The sequence below is a fragment of the Gallinula chloropus genome (genome assembly GCF_964237585.1).
Source record: "Gallinula chloropus genome assembly, chromosome: 14".
NCBI lineage: Eukaryota > Metazoa > Chordata > Aves > Gruiformes > Rallidae > Gallinula > Gallinula chloropus.
The window spans coordinates 16261258-16285589 of NC_140099.1; the positions used below are offsets into that span (position 1 = coordinate 16261258).

The 24332-nt window shown below is 37.7% G+C and overlaps 1 protein-coding gene across 3 annotated transcripts in view; it reads right to left on the minus strand.

Moving 5' to 3' along the window:
• The window catches only part of TTC7B (tetratricopeptide repeat domain 7B), a gene marked incomplete at its 5' end in the record, with an annotated part of 141145 nt that overhangs the window by 53131 nt on the left and 63682 nt on the right, over window positions 1-24332 (minus strand). For all 3 annotated transcript variants that reach the window (XM_084270413.1, XM_084270412.1, XM_084270414.1), the window contains 6 exons: window positions 13806-13966; window positions 15226-15298; window positions 20541-20598; window positions 20797-20914; window positions 22210-22314; window positions 23443-23526. In XM_084270413.1, coding sequence (XP_084126539.1) covers window positions 13806-13966; window positions 15226-15298; window positions 20541-20598; window positions 20797-20914; window positions 22210-22314; window positions 23443-23526 — 599 coding nt within the window. The remainder of the gene's footprint in view (window positions 1-13805; window positions 13967-15225; window positions 15299-20540; window positions 20599-20796; window positions 20915-22209; window positions 22315-23442; window positions 23527-24332) is intronic.

The window sequence follows — 24332 nt, forward strand, 5'->3', positions numbered from 1 at the left end:
CTCAGAGCTGCATCGAGCTTGACCTTGAATACCTCCAGGGATGGGGCCTCCACCACCTCTCCGGGCAACCTGTCCCAGTGATCTAGTTGAGGAACTTTTTCCTAATATCCAACTTAAATCTCCCCTTTTCTAGCTTAAAACCACATCCTACTGCAACATGCCCTTGTGAATAGTTCTTCCCCAGCTTTCTTGGATAAAAACTACCAAGAGATAGGATGATGAATATCAAGCTGTACATTTTAACTACCATGAATTATCTGGTTGTATCTATTTTTAAGAGTCAGAGGTTCAAACTACACATGGTGCAGAGCAAACAGCACAGAATAACCACAGCACAGTAGGTCAGAACTGGTAACTAAGAGCGTAAGTACTGAGGAACACACAATATTCAAGATAGAACTGAAGAATAGAAAAATGTGGCTCAGCAATGTGTCAAACTGGAATAAAACAGGTTCTGCTGAAGACATTAGACCAATGGGGCATTTGTTACAGCACTGGTATTTGATATGGTTGAAGATCTTTAATGTTAGATAAAAATAAAGTGAATTGTATCATTTTAGGATACTAATTACCCAGACACAAAATGGAGAACAAATCAAACTCGTAAGTGGAAAGGCTTAGTTTTTCTTGGAGCTAACAGTTGGTAAATTTATGAAATAGCTACTGAAGCAGCAACTGACTCCATTGCTTCAAGACTGTTCTCACTAACTGGTGAGGACATTATCAAACAGCTGCTAGTAACCTAATCCATACATTACTGGAGTTTTATTTGAATAAAGAATTAAAAATAACTAGGTCTTTCAATTCCAGCAGCATACACCCAAATTATTTGATAGTGAAGGTTAGCAAAGATATCTGAGCTACAGCAGAAGCCTGACATTTAACACAAAGGTGCTAAAACATCTGAAGATGCACATCTCAAGTTGAAGGGGTAAAACTCGATGTCAATCAGTGATAACACTGTGCAAGTGAGGCATCAGAAACATGCAGTGATCCCAGGAAGAATAGCAGGGGACAGAGAGGGGAGAGAAGAGAAGGAAAAATCAGTACAGAAACCTGTATCTCATTTACACATAATAAAAAATAAAGCTACACTAGACACGACTAGGCTATGACACAAAAAAGATAAGAGTCTTTCAAGACTTTTTTGTACCTATGTAGGAAAAAAAAAAAAAAAAGAAAATGTGTATACTAAGCAGGGGTAACTGGATTAGATTAAGCATATTCAGGAATATCCTCCAACCACCACTATAATCCGTATATGTGTTGTCTCAGATATGAAAACAACAACAAATGGAGAACAGAATCATAGGATCATGGAAAAGAACTTCAAGATCTTCAAGTCCAACCATCAGCCCCACACAGGCTGAATAGGAGCACTTTAAAAAGTTTTCAAGTTAATGCAGTCAAAAATAATTAATTTCTTAGAATTATGGAAAGAATGACACATAAGGCTGTTCTTTCTAAAGTAAATCCCACTTCTGTACTGACTGGGGAACAATGAATATGTTGCCAATTCTTTTTACCTAAGAAGGAAGGCACATATGAGCACATACTATCTTAATAACATGCAAAAATATATAAAAAACAGCATACAAAAAATGAAAGGAGTATTAGATAACATTGTTAATAGAAAAATGGGTTATAGTTCAAGTTTAATCAAGAGATTACACCAAACAACTGTGTAACAGTTATTCCAAACCAAAGCTACCTAACAGCCAGGTTCATCGAGGTGAGCCAGCTCGAGGCAGATGCAACTCTGGACTGTGCTCATTGGAGCAGAAAGCGAGAGAGAGACGGGGCTGTTGTACAACACACCAGTGAGACCACATCTGGAACGCTACACATAATCCTCATTACAGCAGTTAAAAACACACAAACATGAGAAATTTCAAATTGGAGCAGCTGCAGAGAAAGGCTGTGAGGGGGATCAGCAGACTGGGGACTGCAGAGTATGAAAAATACTTATTTAGTCAGTCTACCAAAAAAGAAAGAAAAAGCCAAGAAGAGGTAGAAATTTTATCTACAAATACAGCTGAGACAAGCACCATGAAGGGAAAAGAACGATTTATTTAGGTGATAATGTTTCCACAAAAACTAATATATATAAAGGCCATAAAGAATATTAAAACATTAAGGGTGGAAATTAGGTCTCAAGATTGTAAATCAAATGGTAGAAAAGACTGCTTCCTCACAGTTTGTTTTGGACAGACTGCAGAAAAGGTGAAGAAAAAGAAATGGTTCTTAAAATAATAAATGTTCTTATAATAAATGTTCTTAAATACAGCTGATAAGTTAATGAAATGCATTACAGATAGGACAAATGGAATAATGGAGCTTTCTGACTTCCAAGGTTCTTGCTAGCTATGAATTGTGGTCTGAAGGTTTCCCTATGAGCTAACAAGTATAATTTGTGGCACAGTTAAGAACCTGTGAATCTCCAAATAAAATCTTTCTTAATTATGCCTCCTTCTCAGACAGCCTGTTCACTTTTTTGAAATAAAACACCCAGACACTACAACCACCAATCCCCTTCCACAGCAACGCTTTTACAGTATTAGATCAAAACAAGTTAATTTGTTAAATACTAGCTTGAGGTATTAAGAGTATTCTTGTTCTCTAGAACAAAGCAAAAATTCACAGTCGTGAAGTCTAGGCTTCCTATAACATGTCATGTGACAAGTCACACTTTTGTATTGAGAACTCTTCATTCTTTCAGTGAAAAAGTATTGCACAGCTTGGGTGGCATTTTAAAACTAACTGCTTTGCTTTTGGGATCAAGTAAGCAATTTTCACGTGGTGCTGTGCACCGTATAAGCACACCAGCTTGGATAAGGCTTAACTGGATATCTGTGTTACACACACCACTGCATGGAAAAGACCTGCCTTCCATTCCCCAAGTCCTTCTTCAAGTCTGCCATATGACACACTATATATTATTTTTCCATCAGATTTCTCTGCTAGAGCAGCATCACTCAATGCAGTGGTAATCAGGAATCTCCCCCTGAAGACCCTCAGATGAAGAAACCTTCTATAAGCAGAATTCTAATTCCTCTTGAATTCTTCTAAAGGGTCCACATATCCATATCCTGATCAAAACCGAACAGAGCACTCTATTCAAATAGTCCCAGTCTTCTATAAAATATTTACACTGTTCAAGGCCTGAAGAACACTAGTAAGAGCAGTGCATAACACTGAAGGTACACGCTTTGAAAAATATCAGTCTTTCAGCATAACACACCAAAAGCCTTGCTGAGAACCCTTTAAGGACTCCTCTGTATTCAGTGAGGTCAAGCTAAGCATACCCCTTCACAACAGTGATCTGCTATCCCCTGAGGACAAGCTAAAATTTAAAAGACGACATCAAATCCACTTGTTTACAATGCAGGATCAAATCCACAACTATTTTTCGTTTATGTTTAACCTACTTTGGGTAAACTCAGTAAATTTTAAGAGAACCTTTGTTAGTAATTTAACAGTTTGCATTTCTAACTTCAGCAAACAGTATTTCCACGTTATAATTAATTATGAAAATATGGCAGGAAAATAGTTAATACTGGGACTCCCATAAATACAGAAACAACCAATAGCTTGGTCTCCCTAACAGCCACATGAATTTCTACAATAACTTAAATATAAGAATAAACTTATGCGTTGGGTGGGCAATTGTCTGAAGGGTCAGGCCCAGAGGGTGACAGTGAATGAGGTAACATCGGACCAGTGGCCAGTCACTAGTGGGGTTCCCCATGGCTCCACTTTAGGTCCAGTTCTTTTTAACACATTCATAAACAACCTGGACTCAGGACTAGAGGGTATTTAAAGTGAATTTGCAGATGACAACAAACTGGGAAGAGAGGTTGACTCTGTTGAGGGTGGAGGAGCCTTACAGAGAGACCTGGCCAGATCAGAGAGCTGGGCAATCACCAACAGCGTGGAATAAGGGCAAGTGCTGGATTCTGCACCTGGGAAGAGGCAACCCTGTCTGCACATACAGACTGGGGGGTCAGATGCTGGAGGCCAGCCATGCTGAGAGAGATTTGGGGGTCTTTGTTGACTGAAAGTTAAACATGAGCCAGCAGTGTGCCCAGGCAGCCGGGAGAAGCAACCGTATCCTGAGGTGCATCAAGCAGGGCATTGCCAGCCGGGCCAGGGGGTGATTGTCCTGCTCTACCCTGCACTGCTGCAGCCTCACCTTGAGCACTGTGAGCGGTTTTGGGTGCCACAGTACAAGAGGGACACAAAAATATTGGAGACAGTCCAGAGGACAGGAACAAGGATGGTGAAGGGTCTGGAGGGGAAGTCTTAGGAGGAGAGGGTGAAGTCCCTTGGTTTGTATAGCCTGGAGAAGAGGAAGGGGAGACCTCATCACAGTTTATGGCTTCCTGGTGAGGGGGCGCAAAGGGGTAGGTGCTCCTCTCTTTGGTGACCAGTGATAGAACCTGAGTGAATGTTATAAAGCTGCGATAGGGACATTTCGGTTGGATATTAGGAAGGGGTTCTTTACTGAGAGGGGTTCCGGCACTGGAACAGGCTCCCCAGGGAAGTGGTCACAGCACTGAGCTTGGCTGAGTTCAAGAGTGTCTGGACGATGCACTCAGTCACATGCTCTGACTTGGCTGGTCCTGTGTGGGGCCAGGAGTTGGACCTGATGAGCCTTATGGGTCCCTTTCAACTTTGGATATTCTACGATTCCATGATTTATACATAATCAACTCTGATACATAGCCAGTTACTCATTAAAGCATAAAAGCAAGATTATACACACCAGTTCCACGTAGAGTTATAAAATATTTCAATTTGACTTCACACTTAAGTGTCTGTTTGATATATCCCACAACTTCAAATCCTGGAATGCTAAGAAAATGCAAAAGAAGTTGTTCTGGTTGTAAACCTAGGCACTACGTTTACAAACAAAGAATGACAAAATAACCTCACCATATCTAAATACATAACTTGTGAAATCTTAGACAAACTAGTCTGACAATGATCCTGTATTGAAAAAAAATAAAATTCACAAAAAGGGTGATGCAGATTGTAACAGATATTAAAGTGTGAAAATAACTTTTTAACAGACAATGTAGATTTCACAGAATCACAGAATCATTTCTTTTCATATGATCTGAATTTAAGGGAAAAAATAACCACACTAATATAAAACTCACATTCACATGCAGACTTCATACAGTTGCATCTCATTTCTGTAACAAACTATCATTGTGTCAATTGCCTGTGTAAATTAAATCAGGTTAACTGACAGAGCCCACAGAGCAATTAAAGTGGGGAAGTTGTATGCAGAATGCATAAAATTAAGTTTGAACAATATTAATTCAGTATTAATGAAAAGAATCCAAATCAATTCACCTTTCTAAATAAAGTGTTAGCAAGTCACTTCTTGCACTCAGTTACAAATAAAGGAAGAACTTTCAATGGCTGTTATAGGAAATCTAAAAGAAATGAGAAAAGAGGATGGAGCTGGGTTCAGTTTCTCTTAGTTAATACATATTAAGTGCCCTTCTGACAGTCTTGCAATTACTCATAAATAAATGGTTTAGAAGAATAAGTTTAAAATTAAAAGAAAATCCTGGAGTTCCCAATGTTTACCTCATTCACAGTCCAGAATTTAAGAAATTTACTGTTTGTGACTTTGTAGCTTCTTTTAATAACAGGAGGTAGGGCTGATTGCTTTAAGAACCTTCCCTTGGGAATTCCACTTGAATCCAACAGGACTCTAATTTATGTGTAATACACTCTCCTAATGAAATGCTCTTTATAATGGCATGGTAGGAAACTTTCCAAGCAATTTCTCCAGTAGCACAGCTTAATAGCTCTCAAGCTGCATTTCTTTTCAAAACCTCCAGCATATAGCTATAGGAACAGAGTCAACCGTGGCACTTTAATGTGCAGATGCATCATAGAAACAACTGACTAAGAAGTAAATAAGAACGCCAGCGAACAGGTAATTGAATATAAGCCCCCAATGAAACAATTACACTTCAAAACAACACAATCCTTTCCAACAGACACAGTGCAGGTGGTTCTCTGTATAAAGCAGTGATGAAACTGAAATATTTTATGCTGTTCTTGTTTACATGAGATGAAAACTGGCTACAGTACAGTGATGTTCTTATCAGAAAGAACATTCAAAGGTGACCTGATTACAGAAGCTATAAGTCACCAGTATTATAGAGTGCTTATTAAAGAATTACACAGAAACCAATGACTGGAAACAAATAAGGGATCAATTCAAATTACAAATAGAAATTCAGTCTTAATGAAGAGTGTAATTGAAACACTGAAACAAGCTACCACATGCTGCAATGGTTTCTCCAGTTTTTGATGTGTTCTTATCAAGACTGGATTTCGTCTGGAAGGTACATTAACAGCAAAGCAAAAGCAAATCTAGCAACTTCTGATATACAGAATATCGGGGGGGTTAAAAATTGATTCTTCTGGCTTCAAACTATTAATTTGAGCACTTAGTTTTAAAGCTGGCTGTAGAAAGCTTACAGATTCACATTAGTCAACTCTAAAACATGATCATCAAAACACAGAATGACACAATTGCAAAAATTTAACCTACAGGAAGAATAACAACATGGAACCAGATACAATACAAAATAATTGTGATTTTATCAATTTATAAAATTTATAAATTTTACTAGTTCAGTGATCCTAGGTGAATCAATTCTGGCACCATGATAAGCAAAGTACAGAAATTCATATAGTTATCTGCTGCAATTGCAAACTGAACCCTTGCACAGTCAGCTTACTCCATTTTGAGTATTCAAGGAAAATTTTGGTATCGGGAAAGATACAGATACAAATTGCTCATTACAAAGCATGAAAAAACATCATTTGTAAGTACCCTGAAATAACTTTTTGCATGACTGAGCAAATTTATCTTATTTCCTGGTGATTTCTTTTGAATTTCCATGACACTGCTACCCAATCAACTTCTCTCACCTTATCCTGAGGCCAGTTTCCTATTTTCCAATTAACCACATCTGCTTTTCAATTTTGTTCAAAGTGTCAAGAGTCTCAATTATCCAGGCTGCATCTGCAAACTAACAATTACTTCTGGCTGCTTCTATCAATCTGGTTCCTTCAGGAAGTCCAATTGACCAAATCACTGGATGCCCTGCACTAGAAACAGTGAGTCGAGCAGCCAAATCTAGTTTTGGTAAAAACTACAGAAAAAATAATTAACTGAATAAAAAAGTCTCATAAACTGTTCCTCAAACAAACCTAAAAGATGTGAAACCTCTTCCAAGTGATTCAGGAGAAGTGTCAGATTCCTACAGTGCCAAATTAATCATAAGGGTAATCTCCTCCAACTTTGCTTGACAGATCTATGGGAGTGGGAAGCCCGTACATACAAATATAGGAACACAGATGAAGTAAAAATAGGTTGTTCTGATTGCTATTTGAAGCCTGACTCTCTCAAGCAAGCAAAAGATGTAACAAAAACAGCCCTCAGACCCCAAAATAACATAATTTTGTGGAAACCACGAATAGGTATCCTTGGCATGCACTGGATGGCCTCATTTGCACCCTTTGAAGTGTTATTCCCCACATATTTGTTCACAAAGCAGCAGCATTGCTTCTTTGCAAGCAAAGGCAGCAGTGAGTCCTGTGACTTTTTGTGGAGCTTATGCATACTATATTCCACCTCATGAACTCTATGTCCTTAACAAAATGTACATCTATAAACTATAATGAAGACAGTTTCTGACTAAAGCCAGAACAAATCAGTTACACTTGAAAACATTTTGTTTTCCTGCCTTGAACAACCAGTGGCAGCCAGCTCAGGGCCCAAACTGGGACTCTTTCAATCAAGTTCCAAAGATGCATCTACAGCCCAGCTGTACCTAGAAAATATAGTTCATGGATAATACCCTGAGGTCAGTGACTACAATTTGTTTCTATAAATTAATATCTACTCGTCAACAATGTCTTTTTTAATGGGCCATTCTGTAAAAGCACATAACCAAATACAAGGGAAGGGGGGAGAGACAAGCCCAGCATGAAAACAAGAAACACAAGCAGCTGATGCTCTTTCATGACTTACAGAAAAATGATTCCTAAGAAATAAAAAAATCACTTAACTCCCAAAATAGAGAGGATCAAAATGGAATTATTTAAAAAAAGCATGTTGTCAAACGTTGACAAGAATGTATACGGCAACATGACTTTGGCAAGCCTGGCACATCACTACTTCTTATCCAGTCATATATTACTGCCTTTTCCTCAAATAAATCCCAGTACCCTATTTATTTAAAAAAAAAAAGGGAAAAATTTAACCAGCACCTCACAGTGTAGTGCAACTACAACAGTCCTTGGGAAAACAATGTATTCTATTCCCTTTAATTCATAAAGACACCCCTGCCCCACAAAAAACACATCAGTGTATATATCATCATACACTGCATGTACCAAGCAGCTCTTCTATCATGCCCACCAGGGCAGCTCCCAGAAGGAAGCAGGTATATTAATCATTGAACTGAGAGGGATTTTAAAAGGCTTTGCAATTCTGGGACATCTACTGTAGCTCAAAAAAGTCCCTGAGGGTCAAGAAGGAAAGGATTTAGTAGTTTTCAGAGGAGTGACACATTGGCCTGATGCTTCTGTGAAATATTCTTGGAAGAAAAAAAATTTCCATCACACTTCAACAAATGTAAATGTTTAAACTGTGAACTTAGTCTCCAGTTGTCTTCAAACCTGTTACCATATGCCTTTCCTTTCTGAGGGTACTTAACATTAAAATAACATGCTTGCGCTCCTCAAATAACCCATCTGCTGTTCCCTACTTCTGCTACTTTAAAAGCTTGTCAGCTGCTATCCATTGCAGTTCAATTTTCACCACAAATCTAGCAATTAGTATTTATTATTTATTTTGCCTAATCACACTGATTTTAGGCACTATACTTTAAAAGCTCAAACACTTAATAAAACAAGGGAACCCCAAAACAGCTGAGGTTAGGAGAACAATATGGTATTTCATTAAGAAACCTAACTCTGTCTCCTTTGACCGAGAAGCTACTTTTAACTAACCATGAAGGAGAAACAGAAGTATGAGTTCAAGATTTTGTATCATTCAAAAGACCACTAAGATACAGATTCTTTCTAACAAACAGATAAAAAGACAGGAAAGAGTCATGGAAAGGAGTTTGCAAATAAGACTTCTCTGGTAATCACACATCTAACTGTACTTTATATACTGCACAAGATACACAAGCCCAATACAAAGCAATGCAACACAACCACCATCACCTTGCATCACCTTGAATACACTTTGAGACTGTAATGCACACCTCTGGCACTGCTTCTATGTTCAGAGTAGGCAATCACTGGATAAAAATAAACAAATTTCAGTAAAAACCCAAGCAGCTAAGATCTCAAGCTTCTCTTAGAGTTAAGTAGTCTAGTAATCTAGGATATTGTGGCTCCTTCCTGCCTACTCTCTTTGCATTCAGGGTAGCACATCCCTGATTCTATTTCAGAAGGAGAGATGGATCGTCTTACCCAGTCTCCCACATAATTTGATGGTTAGGACTCTGAGCTGCATCATCCGTGGTTTCAAATCCTGTCAAGCAGGAGAAGAACTGAACTTCCTATTTCTACTACAGGGACAAGTTGTCTAATGAAAGCTGGGGAAAAAACAGTGTAAGTTTAAATGAACTAAAATGCAGTAGGACCTGACAGATAAACTATTCAGATTTTTCAGTGCTGGCACCTTACTGCCACCCATCTCACTAGAGGAAGGTATTAATCTTTTTGGTAATTTTAATCTGTCCACTAATCTTTTGTCTAGAGATCATTTTGTCCCTGGATCAAAGCACTCTCAGATTTGAGGACACTTCAAAGGTTAGCTTGGATTTAAAAGCAGATCGATTGTATTGCTTTGAAAAAACAGATAACTTTTGAATAAGTAGAGTGGTTACAACATGGCATTTTAAGTTTACAAAAATTTGAAATCATAGTGCTGTAAGGACTAGGCAAATACCTTGCATTTTAATTATTTCTGGAAAACATTAGTGCATACCCACTTCACTTGATAGAGGTTTCTTAGATTGTCACCATCAGTTTTTCCTATATGCTGTAAGGTCTCAGAGCAGATTGTGTATTTATGCTGCCATAACGAACAAAGAACGAACAATCAACGATTTAGTAGAAGAAAAAGCGAAACCTTCCTACTGAAAAGCACAATGTTACATTTGCTCATTGCTTCCACTCCTTCAGGTAAGAATGGGACAGAAGTCATTGGCTCCGAGGCATTTCTTTCTACTTACTGACTTAGGGCAATGCAGGGGGAAAAATCCTTATGTGTTTGGCTGTGTTTGCTCAGCAACTTCCTACCTTTATAGTGCAGGAAGGTTAATGTTAAATGTTAAGATACAAAGGTATGCCTGCTATATGCCTCAAATATTGAACACGAATTCTAGCAATGCATCGGATTTTCAAAGGTTAAAAACCTGACAGACAACACACTAACTGACTACAACAGACCAGTGGTGGAAAATACCCACTTCTCAGCATGACTCACAGTGTATTCTATGACTTCCTTGCAACCTCTGGCATTTTACAAAGATGTAGTATTATAAACTTCTAGAAATGTAGATTTTTCTTTTTTTTTTTTTTTCAAGGAAAAGCAAAACAAAAAGAACACACAGTGGTGAACAGGGCAGAGCAGCAGCTGGTGCAGCAAAGCAGTTACAGCGTACAGAGGTATGCAAATAAGAATAACAATTCAAGAAATACATAATATAAATCATAAGCCCTACCTTTTACTTTAATATTTTCCAAGTACAGATATTTATTATGCTGCAAAGCTACCAAAGTATCATTTTGCATAAGGCCATGAACAGAAATACAGAGAAGCATCTTAGCTTGTATCAAACATAGCGTGGCCAGTAGGTCTGGGGAGGGGATTGTGCCCCTGTACTCGGCATTGGTGAGGCTGCATCTCAAGTGCTGTGTGCATTTCTGGGCTCCTCACCATAAGAAGGACACTGAGGTCCTTGAGCAAGTGCAGAGAAGGGCAACCAGGCTGGGCAAGGGGCTGGAGGGCAAATCCTATGAGGAGTGGCTGAGGGAGCTGGGGGTGTTCAGCCTGGAGAAGAGGAGGCTGAGGGGAGACCTCATCACCACCTACAACTACCTGAAAGGAGGGTGTAGAGCAGTGGGCAATGGTATCTTCAGCTAGGTGACAGGACATGGGGAAATGGCACAAAGCTGTGCCAGGGCAGGGTCACATTAGATGTTAGGAAAGAATTTTTTACTGCAAGAGTTGTCAGGGCCTGGAACAGGCTGCCCAGGGAGGGGGTTGAGTCACCTTCCCTGGATGTGTTTAAAAAAAGGGTAGATGAGGTACTTGGGGATATGGTTTAGCATAGGATGGGAATGGTTGGACTTGATGATCTTAAAAGTCTTTTCCAACCCTGTGATTCTGTGAACACCAAGAAAAGTCTTGTACCATTTATCTTACTGGGATTGTACACATAAGTGAAAGATAAAACATAAAACATAATGATATTTGAAGCTGCTAAAATACCATAGGGGAATAATCAAATGTTTCAGTATATCTAAAGATTAGCAAGCCTCAAGAGGAATAGAAGAGGATCTCTTCCCAGTCTGCTAGGAAGTACTATGAGATTGTACCATTTACAGAAGTTGCAGAATAAGGAAACAGAATCAACAACAGACTAAGGATTTGTGTTTTATATTTTATACATGCACACATACACACTGTCAACAATTTCAAGAGCACCAGATAGTGTGCACAGTCTGTCTGACTGTAAACTTCAGGGTTTGTGGATAGATTCATGCAAAATCTATCCAGTCACATGAAGGAATTGATCCAAATTTCAATTATTGACCAGATGTGGCTGGCTGGCTGTCAGCATCAATTGCAGAGAGCACATATGGAATCTCAGCCATATCCTTGACTTCTCTTACAGGAAGTAACCTGACAGCACTGAAGCCAAGACTCCAAAAGGCTGTCCAGATATACATATACATATAGCTGTGTTTCACCTTGGATTGATTCATCAGCGATTGTTGTCACATATGATGGTGATTCCTACTACCAAGATATTCCTCTCAAATTCCCTGATCCCCATCTGTACGCTGTAACACACGGTGTTTGTCTTACACAACAGGAGTAACCACCACTCTACTCTGACCCACATGGCTAATATACATGCATACATTAATAGAAAGGTCAGTACTTCTTAAAACAACCTTGGCAACATGTTTAACCAAAAGATGCAGTTAAAAAAAAGTACAGAAAGGCCATGAACTGTATTTGAAAAACCTATAAATACCTTCTGAATGCTCACAAGAGTTAATTTTAAATGCTTTACTGAACAATCCTTTGCTTTCTTATCACAACAGGGAGAAATGCAATTTCAGAAATACTTCTAGACTATCATTATTTTGAGAGATATAGCAGCTTCTTCATCATTTACAGTGCCAGTAAGTGGAAGAAGATGAACCAAGAACACACAGATGACAGATCATGGTGCTTTGAACACAGTTGTTTTTAACAATAATAGGGTATAAAACTAGGTAGCTGATACTTCAAATGCCTCTGAAACCATGACTTACTAGCAAGTCCCATAGACCTGAGGAAAGCACAGACAGGTTTGAGAAAGGAACTGCTAGATAGTTCTGAATTTGTGAAGCATGTGTGAAAGCCTCTAGTAAGAACACAGACAAGTTATATGCGTGTGTTATATGGAAAGCGAGAAACTTTAGCAAAAGGCCACAAAAGGAGTTGCACAGAACTGACTGTGAGCATCAGATGTTCTGAGGAGAGGTGGTATCAACAGAGGTCCTGGTCAGATTTATGAGGAAAAAGGCAATGGTACCTTATACAGACAGCCAAAAGGAAGCATGAAATTTCAAGGAACAGGAAAGAGAAACACTATAATCCCTATTTTCAAACTAATATTTTTAAAAGAAATAACATTTTTCTGGTATGTCAATATAGTAATAATCTATAATACAGATCAGTCATTTAAAGGTTAAGATTGAGATACTTCAGAAAATTGTAAAACAAGCAATTAGGGTATTTGTAATACTGCAGATTACAAACTTAGTGACTGTTAGTAAAGCATCAGAAAGGATCCCTGGAAGTTAATGGAAACCACCCCCGAGAGATTCCACTGTAAGGCATTTCATTAGATTTTTCATTTTAATATCTATAGATTTTAAAAAACTTACAAAAGTGCAAAATCCAAATGTATTTGAAGATATAGTTAATCTGAAGAATAAACACAAAGAATGATTTCTTTCTTAAACAAAAAGAGAACAGCTACCAAACATGCCATTCACTTGTTTAGGTATCCATCAGCCAACTTCAGATGCAAAAGAAGAGATTCTCTGTTATGATGTATTTTGCAGAATAGAACCCATACAATATGCACCAAGTTATCTGTAGGAGGGGACAAATGTAGCTAATAATAAAGTCCTGTTTATCCTTCTTAGAACATTGCATAAAAACAGAAGACACAAAAATACTCTAAAGCATGCAACAGGGAGAAATTATCTAAACAAAGAGTCAGTAGGACAAAAACAAGATCAATTATCCAGACCTAGTCTGCCTTCCAAAACCAAACCCTAATCACTATTTAACAAGCTGTTAGTAAGCAGCAGACTTGCATTAAATGGGCAGGGGGGAAGACTGCTGGAAAAAAACCCCAGACCAATCTTCAAATCCATCCCCTCTTCAAATGAATGAGATGAGGATCTAAGAAAAATAAATATGAGAGACAGCATAGAAAGCAAACATGACATTTACTCACATAAAATTTTCTGGATATTCACTCAAAGCCATATCAATGATATTCAAAGCATCATGATAGTGTTTCTGGGCTGACAGTAAGAGTGCAAGGAGATGAAGAGAGTTGGCATCATCTCCTTGTAGTTGCAGAGCCTGTCGAACGTAACCCAGAGCTTCTGGTATCTAATTAAAAAAAAAAAAAAAAAGCAGGAAAAGCAAGCACCACTATTAGAAACATTGCCTATTACTTGAATGCACAGCCATAACATTTTCTGGATATTCACCTGGACATCATGCAGAATTCTACAGACTCCTGTAAGACATTATTAACAAGTTTAAAATGTACCTGATGCTCTACAGTGTACAGTAAAAAATTAATGTATTAACCCTGGAAAGTAAGATACACATTTTAATAGAACAATTCCAAGTCCTTTAAAGCTGGCAGTTCTTTTTCAAGTATTGGTTGTATTTCTATGTGATTTTGAAAATATTTTAATTATAATACATTAACTAAAATGTAATTAAACTGCAACAGTAACTTTTCTTCATGTGAAATTTCATTACTTCCTCAGCTACACATGCTTTTGTTCAAAATAAGTACCCCAAGTGTTAAAACCAGGAAATTTAATTAAGCAACATGAGAAGACTGGAATTCAGAAGTACAGAGCCATAGCCTGCTACTGCAAAATATGTTGTGCTATTATAGTGACAATCCATTGCACTCTAATGTGGAATGTTAACGTGGAACAACATAGTCCAACGTCTCTGCTACTCATTAGCAATGAAAAGTAGTCACCTAGGGTATGTAAACTACTGTGCTCAAAACTACTTCCTAAAATAAACATGACACAGGAAAAGGCTTACCATGACATATACAAAGCAGCTCCACATTATCCAAATTCATGTGATATATGGTAGAATCCTAATTCCCTTAAACGTAACAGCTGTAAAAGTTGGACTGAGCTCTGATCACTTTGTAGCTTTACAAGATTTTCCAGATTTCTTAAACAATTTTGTAATATTGTTCACAATAACCAAGGCTCCTACAACTATCCAAAAAAGGCATGGCTCTTAGCAGATACTCAACATTCAAGCACTGTCAAGATCATTAAAGACTATATTCAAGAGACTCAGTCTCCAGAAAACCAGACTGAGCAGAAATTATGACAGGTGAAAACAGAGTAAAAATTGACATTTTCTTCCTCTACAGCCAGCAACATTAGCACTGAAACAAATAAATTTAATTACTTACATCTTATTTCTGATCCTAGAGATGGAAATACTGTGACAGACCTCTGGGGAAGTGTACAAGACTATTATTTTTTCCCCCATACATATGCACAAGGAAAACCAGGTTTTATTGAAGAAATCTTCATCTGTATCTATCAACAAAATCTAGTCCTCATGACAGTGCGAGGCTGCAATTTTAAAATACAACTGACCTGTCTGGATATGGCAAGCTGCAGTGCCAAGTAAAATGCTGCCAGATGATCCGTTGGAGACAAACTGTGAGCCCTTAAAAACAAAGAAACAGAACAAAACCCCCAAATTTTTCCCCTGTTAATACATGTGAGACATACACACAAATGCATATATATTAATTTATCCATACTCAGATTTATTCAGTACTTGTGTGCTCGTATTTTTATATGAGCGGTATCCATGCCAGTGATTCTTCTCATACTTCACAATCACTCTCGATTTAAAGGAAGCACTTTGGGTCATTAAAGAGTAATTTTTAATATAAAATAATTACATAATTTCAGGATAAATCTTAAAAGTGAAAACTATTAAATGATTCTTCAATTAAAACATAGTCCTAAAGAAGCACTACGAGCAATTACCTAAAAACACATCAAAAATTCATTAAACAGAATGAGTTTTGCAGAAAATTTCTTGCAGAGAATGTTAAGAAAAAAAATCCCCCAAAACAACATGCCTTCAAAGGGGAGACAGGCCATTTGAACGAGAAGTACCTAAGAAATTGCACTGCCCCTGGCTGGGGTGGTTCTGAAGTACAGAACTTCAAGAGGAAGAACAGCAGAAGAGTAGATCAGGGTTTTTGTTCATTTGTCAGTCTCCCAAAGTTTCAGCACATTTTCAGGCCAGGTTACTAAGCCTCCCAGGAAGCCAGTTACTTCTTTACTTTGATCTGCTTTAAGTCAGCAGATCATCCTTCTATGTAGACAGGGGAGGACTTTTTACAAGGACATGCAATAGAACAATGGGTAATGACTACAAACTCTAAGAGGGTAGATATATATTTAATGTTAGGACTAAATGTTTCACTGCTCCCAGTGAAATACTGGCACAGGTTGCCCAGAGAAGCTGTGGCTGCCCCCTCCCTGGCAGTGTTCAAGGATAGGCTGGATGGGGCTTTGAGCAATCTGGTCTAGTGTGAGATGTCCTTTCCAGAGGCAGGGAGGTTGGATCAAGATGATCTCTAAGGTCCCTTCCAACCCAAACCATTCTATCATTCGCTTACTCTATGAATATAAAAGAAATCTAAGCTAGACAGCTTTTTGAATTGTAGAATTATAGTAAATGGAAGCCTAAGATATGACTCATCATGAACTTATGCTTGAAGTTTAGATGATGAAGTTTATGCTGATGATCTTTTTATAAACATCACTTTGCTCCACAAAAATGTTGAGCTGCCCAACAGCAGCATTTTGAGTGTTTTGTGATTATTCACTCTCAAAATATTTGTAACTATTGCTGTTGCAAGGAATCCCAATTACTAAAGCAAAGAAAGGACTTTTTCCCACCTTTTTCTTGACATTTTGTTTGCTTTTAATGTTTTAGTCAAACGCACACAACTTTGCTGTACTCATTTCAACACTATCATACAGAAGATGTTCTTCTAACATCTCTTGCAAGATAAGGATTTTGGGGGGGTAAGAGGGGGAAGGCAATGATTGTTCATAAGAAAATAAAATTATGGCTGTACCCCAATATGTAGCAAATACTGGGCAGCAAGCCTACAATTATGATTTTTTTTTAACTTAGATTTGTTGCATTCTTTTAATGGAGGCCCATTTAGAAATAGGATGCATAATAATCATCTTCAGAACATCTAATGAGTAGTCTTCATCAGGATGGAGGAATAAAGTCACCCTTTAAGCCATTACAACCACAAAGGGAACTTTCTGACCTTGGCATTGAGATGTTGGAGTGAGACCAGAGGAGACTGCAAAGATACTGTGGGCTGGAGCCTCTCGCTTACTAACACAGGCTGAGAGTTGGGTTTGTTCAGCTTGGAGAAGGCTCCAGGGAGACCTTATTGCTGCCTTCCACTACCTAAAGGGGGCCTACAAGAAAGATGGGATGGTTTACAACACCACTTAGTGATAGGACAGGGGGTAATGGCTTTAAGCTGAAGGAGTGCAAATTCAGATTAGTTATTAGGAAGAAAATCTTCACTGTGAGGGTGAAATTCTTCACAGAGGGCACTGGAACAGGCTGCAGAGAACTATGGGTATGCCCTCCCTGGCAGTGTTCAAGGGCAGGTTGGATGGGGGCTTTGGGAAACCTCATCTAGTGGAGGGTGTCCCGGCACAGGGGTTGGAACTTGATGATCTTTGTGGTCCCTTCCAATCCAAACCATTCCAGGATTTCTGTCTTCCCATATCCAAAGAGCCACTTCCTTTCGTTTAGGCAACTACACCAAATACATATAAAATTAATTTAAGTTATGAGTGGAAAGTTTAATATTTTATTAACTTTACCTTTAAATTGAAGATTAGAGTAAAATATAAAGCCTAACAGGACCCAGGACCAGTCTTTATTTAAATTTAAGTTCATAAATTAAGCAAGACCAAGAGAGAGCAAGAGATTTTACTTTAGAGAATATCTGTTCAGTCACCCAAGCTTCAGCTAGTGAAAGAATACAGCTGTTACTATGTATGAACTGTTTGGTGAGTTCTCTGAAACTTCAGTTCACGCTAACCATAGGAAAAGTTCTGAAAGTCTTAAAAAAAAAAAGTTAGTGAAACAACACCTCCTCAGCACTGTGCAGAGTTGACAAACAAGCACCTTCTCAAATGGCCACTATCACAAACCGGTAGACTTGAAATCTGGCACAAGCAGGGATCCAAAACAAAACTCTCTTCCTTCAGGAATTGGTTCTCTAAGTAAGTGATTAACACGCACAAAGAAAGCCACCACCCAACAGAAAGAAACAAAAAACCCACCCTTGTCACATCAAAATACTGAGTCCAGTATAGCTGTTCACTTTATAAACTGTGTAGAAGATGGAGAATTTCAACTTCCACCTTTAGTTTGAAGATGTAGGAAGAGAAAGTAGGTGTGACTCTGGTGTGCTGAGTGTAATATGCACCCTGTGGTAACAATTCTTCAGTAACAACCTATGCCTATGCTACACAAGGAACCAGTGATGCCATCCAGTATTTCCAGTACAGTTGACCTATCAAGTGTCAGTCTCTCAATGACCACAAGTGGGGAAACATGTTAATATGCAGAAGAATCACCTTTCAAAAGATACTTCTTTCCTTCTCTTAGAAGGCAGCTATGGGACTTCTTAGATGCAGAAACTCTTTTCCTTTCGAGTATCAAAGTATTCCACTCCAGATTCTGTGTGGAGTCCAAGCTACTCGTATCAGCAATATCACTAACAACAGTATTAGCAGTTCCCTTGAGTTTTCAAAACATATACCTTACACCTCACCAAAACCTTCAAAAGATACTTTAATTCAAACCCTCTGTACAAGCTCATTCTGAGAAAGGCCAGCAGAAAGGATGAATATATAACTTGCCTAGAACACACATACAAAAATACAACATATCGTTCTAGGAGGTTGTATCAAACAGGGGGACAGGACAGGATAGGGATGGACCAAAACAAAGAAAACCCCAAAGCATCAGAAAGATGCACAGAAAGCAGATGCAATTAATCCTCACGTTCTCAAGAATTCCTGTGTATTTATTTACTTTCTGCTAGTTACCAGAGATATTTCCAAGCTCTGTATCACCACAAAACTGAAGTTCCACTCAACTTATAGCTAAAGCACAGCTGTTATGGTTCACTGAAGAGATGCCAGATATGTTTTCAGATTTCAGCTGTCACTGTTGGCTGCTGGGAAGTCTTCAAAACTGAACAGTTAAGAAGGTATCAAAACACTTACTGTTCAGATACAGAGAATGAAGCAGAAAAGTTCCTGAGTGAAAGACAGAATAGCACACAGCCAAGCAACAATATCTGAATACAGAGTGTGAAAAAGTAATTTTGCATTGATAAGCAGCTGAATATAATTTGAAAACCAGTTCCCCTATTCTGCTATGCCTGGCTTATTCTCTTTTAACTCAAGCCACTTATGCTTTTTCCATAGAAAATAATAATAATAAAATATTACCACCATAAGCAGTATGCTACCTATAAAAACATTCTTATATTTATGGGTTGTCCAAGTGCTGCACAACCTCAGCCTTCAGAAAATGAAAATTTTCCAGACAAATCAATAGCAGGAAACAACTGAGAACTTTGGTAATGACTATACGAAACTGGAGGGTAGAGTCAGGAGGCACTTAACTGGAATGGATTAGCTTCAGGCTAAATTCATTTCAACCCTTGCTATTTCAAAGAATCTGCAGAAGAAAGCAATTCCCTATTAGAACATCAAAAGTAGTGAATGGGTAGAAATGGTGAGAAATGGTTAGCACAGTATTTTGGAAAAAGTGATGATTAAGTCAGTGGTAAGAGAGGCTAGTGAGGAACTGAGGTATAAACCAGGAGGTAAAAAGTTCAGCTTCAACATGGAGAAAGAATGCTGAAGTAATAAAAAACTGTTACAGTTATTAAAGAACAGGAAAAGCAAAGCTATGCTAAAACTTATTTTCATACAGAGGATTAATTAAGACAGAAAAAGGAAGGACCAGTACATATCAGCCTCACTCTAGTTACCTGCAAAACACTTTTTCAACCCTACCGCCTCACCAACAAAACCTGAGACTTCAAATTCAAGTTTTCTGGAAGCATTAGTGCCTACCTCCCCAAAGCAGGGTTTTCAAGAGTATATGAACATAAAAGGAGACATATTTAGATGCTGCAGCACTTCTGCCAGTTTTGTCATTAAAATCTGTTTCTCCTGTAGGTCGGGTAGAGCTGTTCTCATTCCCGTGTTTATTGTCATTTTGTTTGCAGAGTCAAACCCTTGAGAATGAACCACTGTCATGATGAACTTGAACGAATGAGCTATGTTTAAGGCACTTGGAATATCAGACATCTGCATTGTCACTGCCTACATCATGACATCTTCAGTTAGATTTTTTTCTTTCCCCCTATCTTACTACTTTACTACCTGCACTCTGCTCCTCATCCACAGCAGCAGGGCCTACAATTATCGCTCTGCCTCTACAGAGATAATTGCCAAAGCCTGCTATACAAGCTGAGCAGCAAGCAACTCTTCTAGAAAGACTTTCACGTTGAAGCATGGCTTGAAAGCTTGCATTATACAATTTTCCTTTCTAGATCAGAACAGAATACTCCTTTGTGAAAATAATTTGTACTTGAGAGCAACACAAATGTCTTCAAAATTAAATAAAAGGAAATCCTTAGAAATCAATTTAAATATTTGACAGAAAGCGATGAAGTCAATGAGAACATTCTATACTCATGAAGGGAGACTCCCGGGGTGAAATCTGCACCACACAGTCTTTTACAAGTCCCTGTTTTTAACACATAAATAAAGCTTTTTGCTACATTTAGCAGAATGAAATGAAAAGATTAACACCCACTCACCTCTGAAATGCAAGAAGAGCCTTTCTCTGCAAGACCTCTTGCATCCCTCGCAAAGATGCTAAAAAGGATATATTTAATCAGTGATGTGCAAGATCAAGACACTTCCTTCCACATGCTCACTGAAGAAGTTTTAATACATTGACTGAAAAAAATAGTTGCACACAGAAGCTTTAATTTTAATTCTAGCATTCTGCTAGGCATCCCTTTTTTTAGGCAACATGGAATTTCTAAATATGAATGTTTATTCTTATCTTACCATCAGTAGCCTGCAGACTGTAAGTCAATCCCAGAGCCAAGTAGCCTTTTGCTTTAAATTCTGATGTTTTGTCCCCAAGATCAACAACTGTTTTGGCAAATCTTTCAGCTTCTTCCAACTGAAAATATTAGAAAACATCCACGTAAGTCTAAAACTAGCTAAACCTTACATTTTAATGAAAGGAATGCACAGCATGTGTATTATGTACACTGACTCTGCTGAAAAGATTGCTCTCAAGGACTATTTGGTTTTCATGCTAAAGGAACTAAATACTGGGTAAAGAACAGAGATTTTAAGCTGAAGCCCCCATTCCTATGGTTGAGAGAAACTCAAGCACGTAACACACAGAATATTCTAAAATTTATATGGTTTTGTCTTTTTTCTTTTTTTTTCTTCCATAAAAAAGGCATCTACCATTTTTGCATTTAATCAGTAAGAGTTCTTGCCCCCTGAACCATTTCTTTAGCAAAATCAATTATAAAAATTATGGTTCCAACCCAGCCAAAAGATTATAGCCATGCAGAGAACTCTGCATCACATACAGTATTGCTGAAGAGACAGACTCACAAATAAACACATAAAAGATCAAGGTTTAATTGCACCCCCATGCTAGCACACTACTTAACATTCTAGAAAGAAAAAAAAAAACCCAAAACATTTGAATCCATTCCAGTAAATGTACATGGTAAGTAAAGTAAGCTACTCCATATGGAGTCAATACACAGGGAACAACTGACAGGACTGGGATCTTATGTTAATTATGAAGACAATACTGTCAGCCTCAACAAGTCATGTTTCTGCTACTGCACTATTTTATCAATTTCTGATTGTGACATCCACCTCTTCGTTTCCTCCTTTAAATATACTCATTCTTCTAAAGATTACACAAGTATCCTGAAAACCACACACTCATCTCCGGTCACGTTATGTTTTTGTACAGATACACTGATTTCAAGTTCATCTAAAATACACTCAAGTAACACTTTTTAAAAAGACACTAGGAATTCATACACACACACCCCCACATCCTCCTCACCTGTAAACATGGCATCACCAGAATAGTATCTTGAATAGATATTATCTCATTATCTTCCACAAAAATTATTTTCCTCTTGCACAGAGGAAACAGAGTTCCAACTTTAATTTCTGTATTTCAACAATGTTCCAACTTCTAATACTTTTTAAGCTATGTCTTAGATCAGTATCAAGATATGCTACCTTGATAAACATAACTATTGCTGTTAAGCATTTTTAATTTGCCATATAAACAAGGAAGTATCTGTGCTGTATTTTTAGAGATGACCAAAGTGCATGTAGTCACTGTGCAAAAAGTATTTGCTACATCCCTAAACCAAGATTTTGTTGCATTTTAGCTCAGCTCTTGCTGAAAAGACAAACAGTGGCAAAGCTTACCCAGTGGAGAGATCCCATACACAGCTTTGCAGCAAGGAGTGGAATAGTTGCATCATCTGGTTTCAAACGTATGCATTCCTTCAAGACTTTAACAGCTCGAGCAGACTGTTGAAAAGATTTCCCATTGAAATTACTAAAAGCATAAATATGTCTCACAGACAGAAGATTCCTATTTCCATCATTTACTTTATTTTTCCATGTGAAGGGGACACAAGTTGTCACAACTCCTCATGCAAGTGCCAATATAACCCCTATGAACAAGCATAAAGTGCATCACTAATTCCAGCAGTACATGATCCAGAGAACATTTCTGAGATGCATTTAAAACTTTGCTAGGCCTGTAAGCTCACAATATTTGAGCCAAGCAAATAAAAGAACAGGAACAGGACAGACTTCCAAAGAAGCAGTTTTTTAGTGTTCTTTGAGCATTACAACTGCATTTAGGAATAGTTCTGAGAGAAAACCGTACTGGCACTGCTCCTCTTTAATTCATTTACCTCCATCCAATCACAGTTTAGAAGATAATTCAAAGCAAACAGAGAATGGGAATCAAGCCTCTTCAGAGCCAATGTGCTTCTAAAAATATTTTCTGAAGAAAATACAAATCATTCCTTTCCCCCATGCTGAAGGTAAGCAAATTACTCCCACTGAGAATGACATTTTAGAAAATTAGCATTATTTATATTACATCATGACTGTGATTTATTTTCCATAACATAACAAGGAAAGCAAAAAGAATTGAAAAATCAAAGTTTGTGTCTGATAACATAAGCTCTTAGGTTATATAAAATTGGAAAAAAAATTCCATCTCACTTTAATTGCGCAGAATGCAGAGTCTCAAAGACAGTAATAAGACACAGTCAGAAATACCCAAAGGAAGAAAAAAGCACATCAATGTTAATTTATACCTAAGTGTAAAATTTGTTCAGCAAAACAGCAATTAAATAAGTTGCTACTGGATAGTATGATCTGGTGTAATTCACTACTTACACTCAGCTTAGTATAAGTTTGTTGGCAACAATGTTCTTATCACCACTTTCAGTCTTCCTAAGTTAAAAACTATTGAGGTAATGATATTCTTTGCACACCACTAGGCATATATTTAGTAGTGGCCTTCACTGACTTAAAGATTAGAATCATATTCAGAAAGACTACAGATGAAAATTATGGATGTGCCAAATGTTATTATAACAGGAAACATTAGAAGTACAACATCAAAAAATGAAGACTTACTTTTCCTGCTGCCATCAAGGACAATGCAAATTGATACCAGAGATGGAACTCTTCAAATGCAAATTTCATGGCTCTTTCTAAACACTAATTTGGGTGGAAAATTGTTATTTAAGTGCATATACTTCAATCATTAAGAAAATATACTAGTCTAAAATAATTACATTTAATTACAAATTTAAATAATTCGAAGAAGTTAAATGAAAACGGCTGCCAGATTCTACATGGGGAAAAAAATTTGAACAGAAAACGGTTTCCCCATTTACCATGTTTGTTTAACTACTCCTGATAGTACTGTTATATTTAGTCTGAGAGAAGCAACGATAAGTATCAGCTTACTGAAAGGTACCAGCTGCAAAAGGCAGGAGATGTCTTAAGCGAAAGGTAAATTGTACACACAAGCGATGGCACCCCGAGTACTCTGTGTCACAAAGGCAGGGGGGAGTAAAGGTTCACCTGACAGTATTATTTGTAAGAATTTTAACTTCATACTCAATATTCTGTTGAGATATTCAACTTAGTAACTGAATGGCGAAAGGGAATTCATTATTACTATACTGAGTTTAAATATATTAAATTAGTATTATCTGTTAATTTTGAAGGTTTCATATCTGCTGTTGTCAGTAAAAATTATTTCATTTTGCTAAACTTATTTTTACTGATCAGGCCAACTCCAGATAGTCAAAAGGTGCAAAACTTTTCTGAATTAAACTAATTTAGCAATTAACTTTCTGGTCTGCAGAGTCCAATTACATACAGCAGCTTTTCTGCTCTGACAGCCACAATGTATATGCCAAACAGAAATACCATAAATTATTTTTTACATTCCAACTCAGCCTCGACATTAGAAAAAGCACAGCCAGGTCTGTAGTGTGTTCCCACACTTTAAGAGA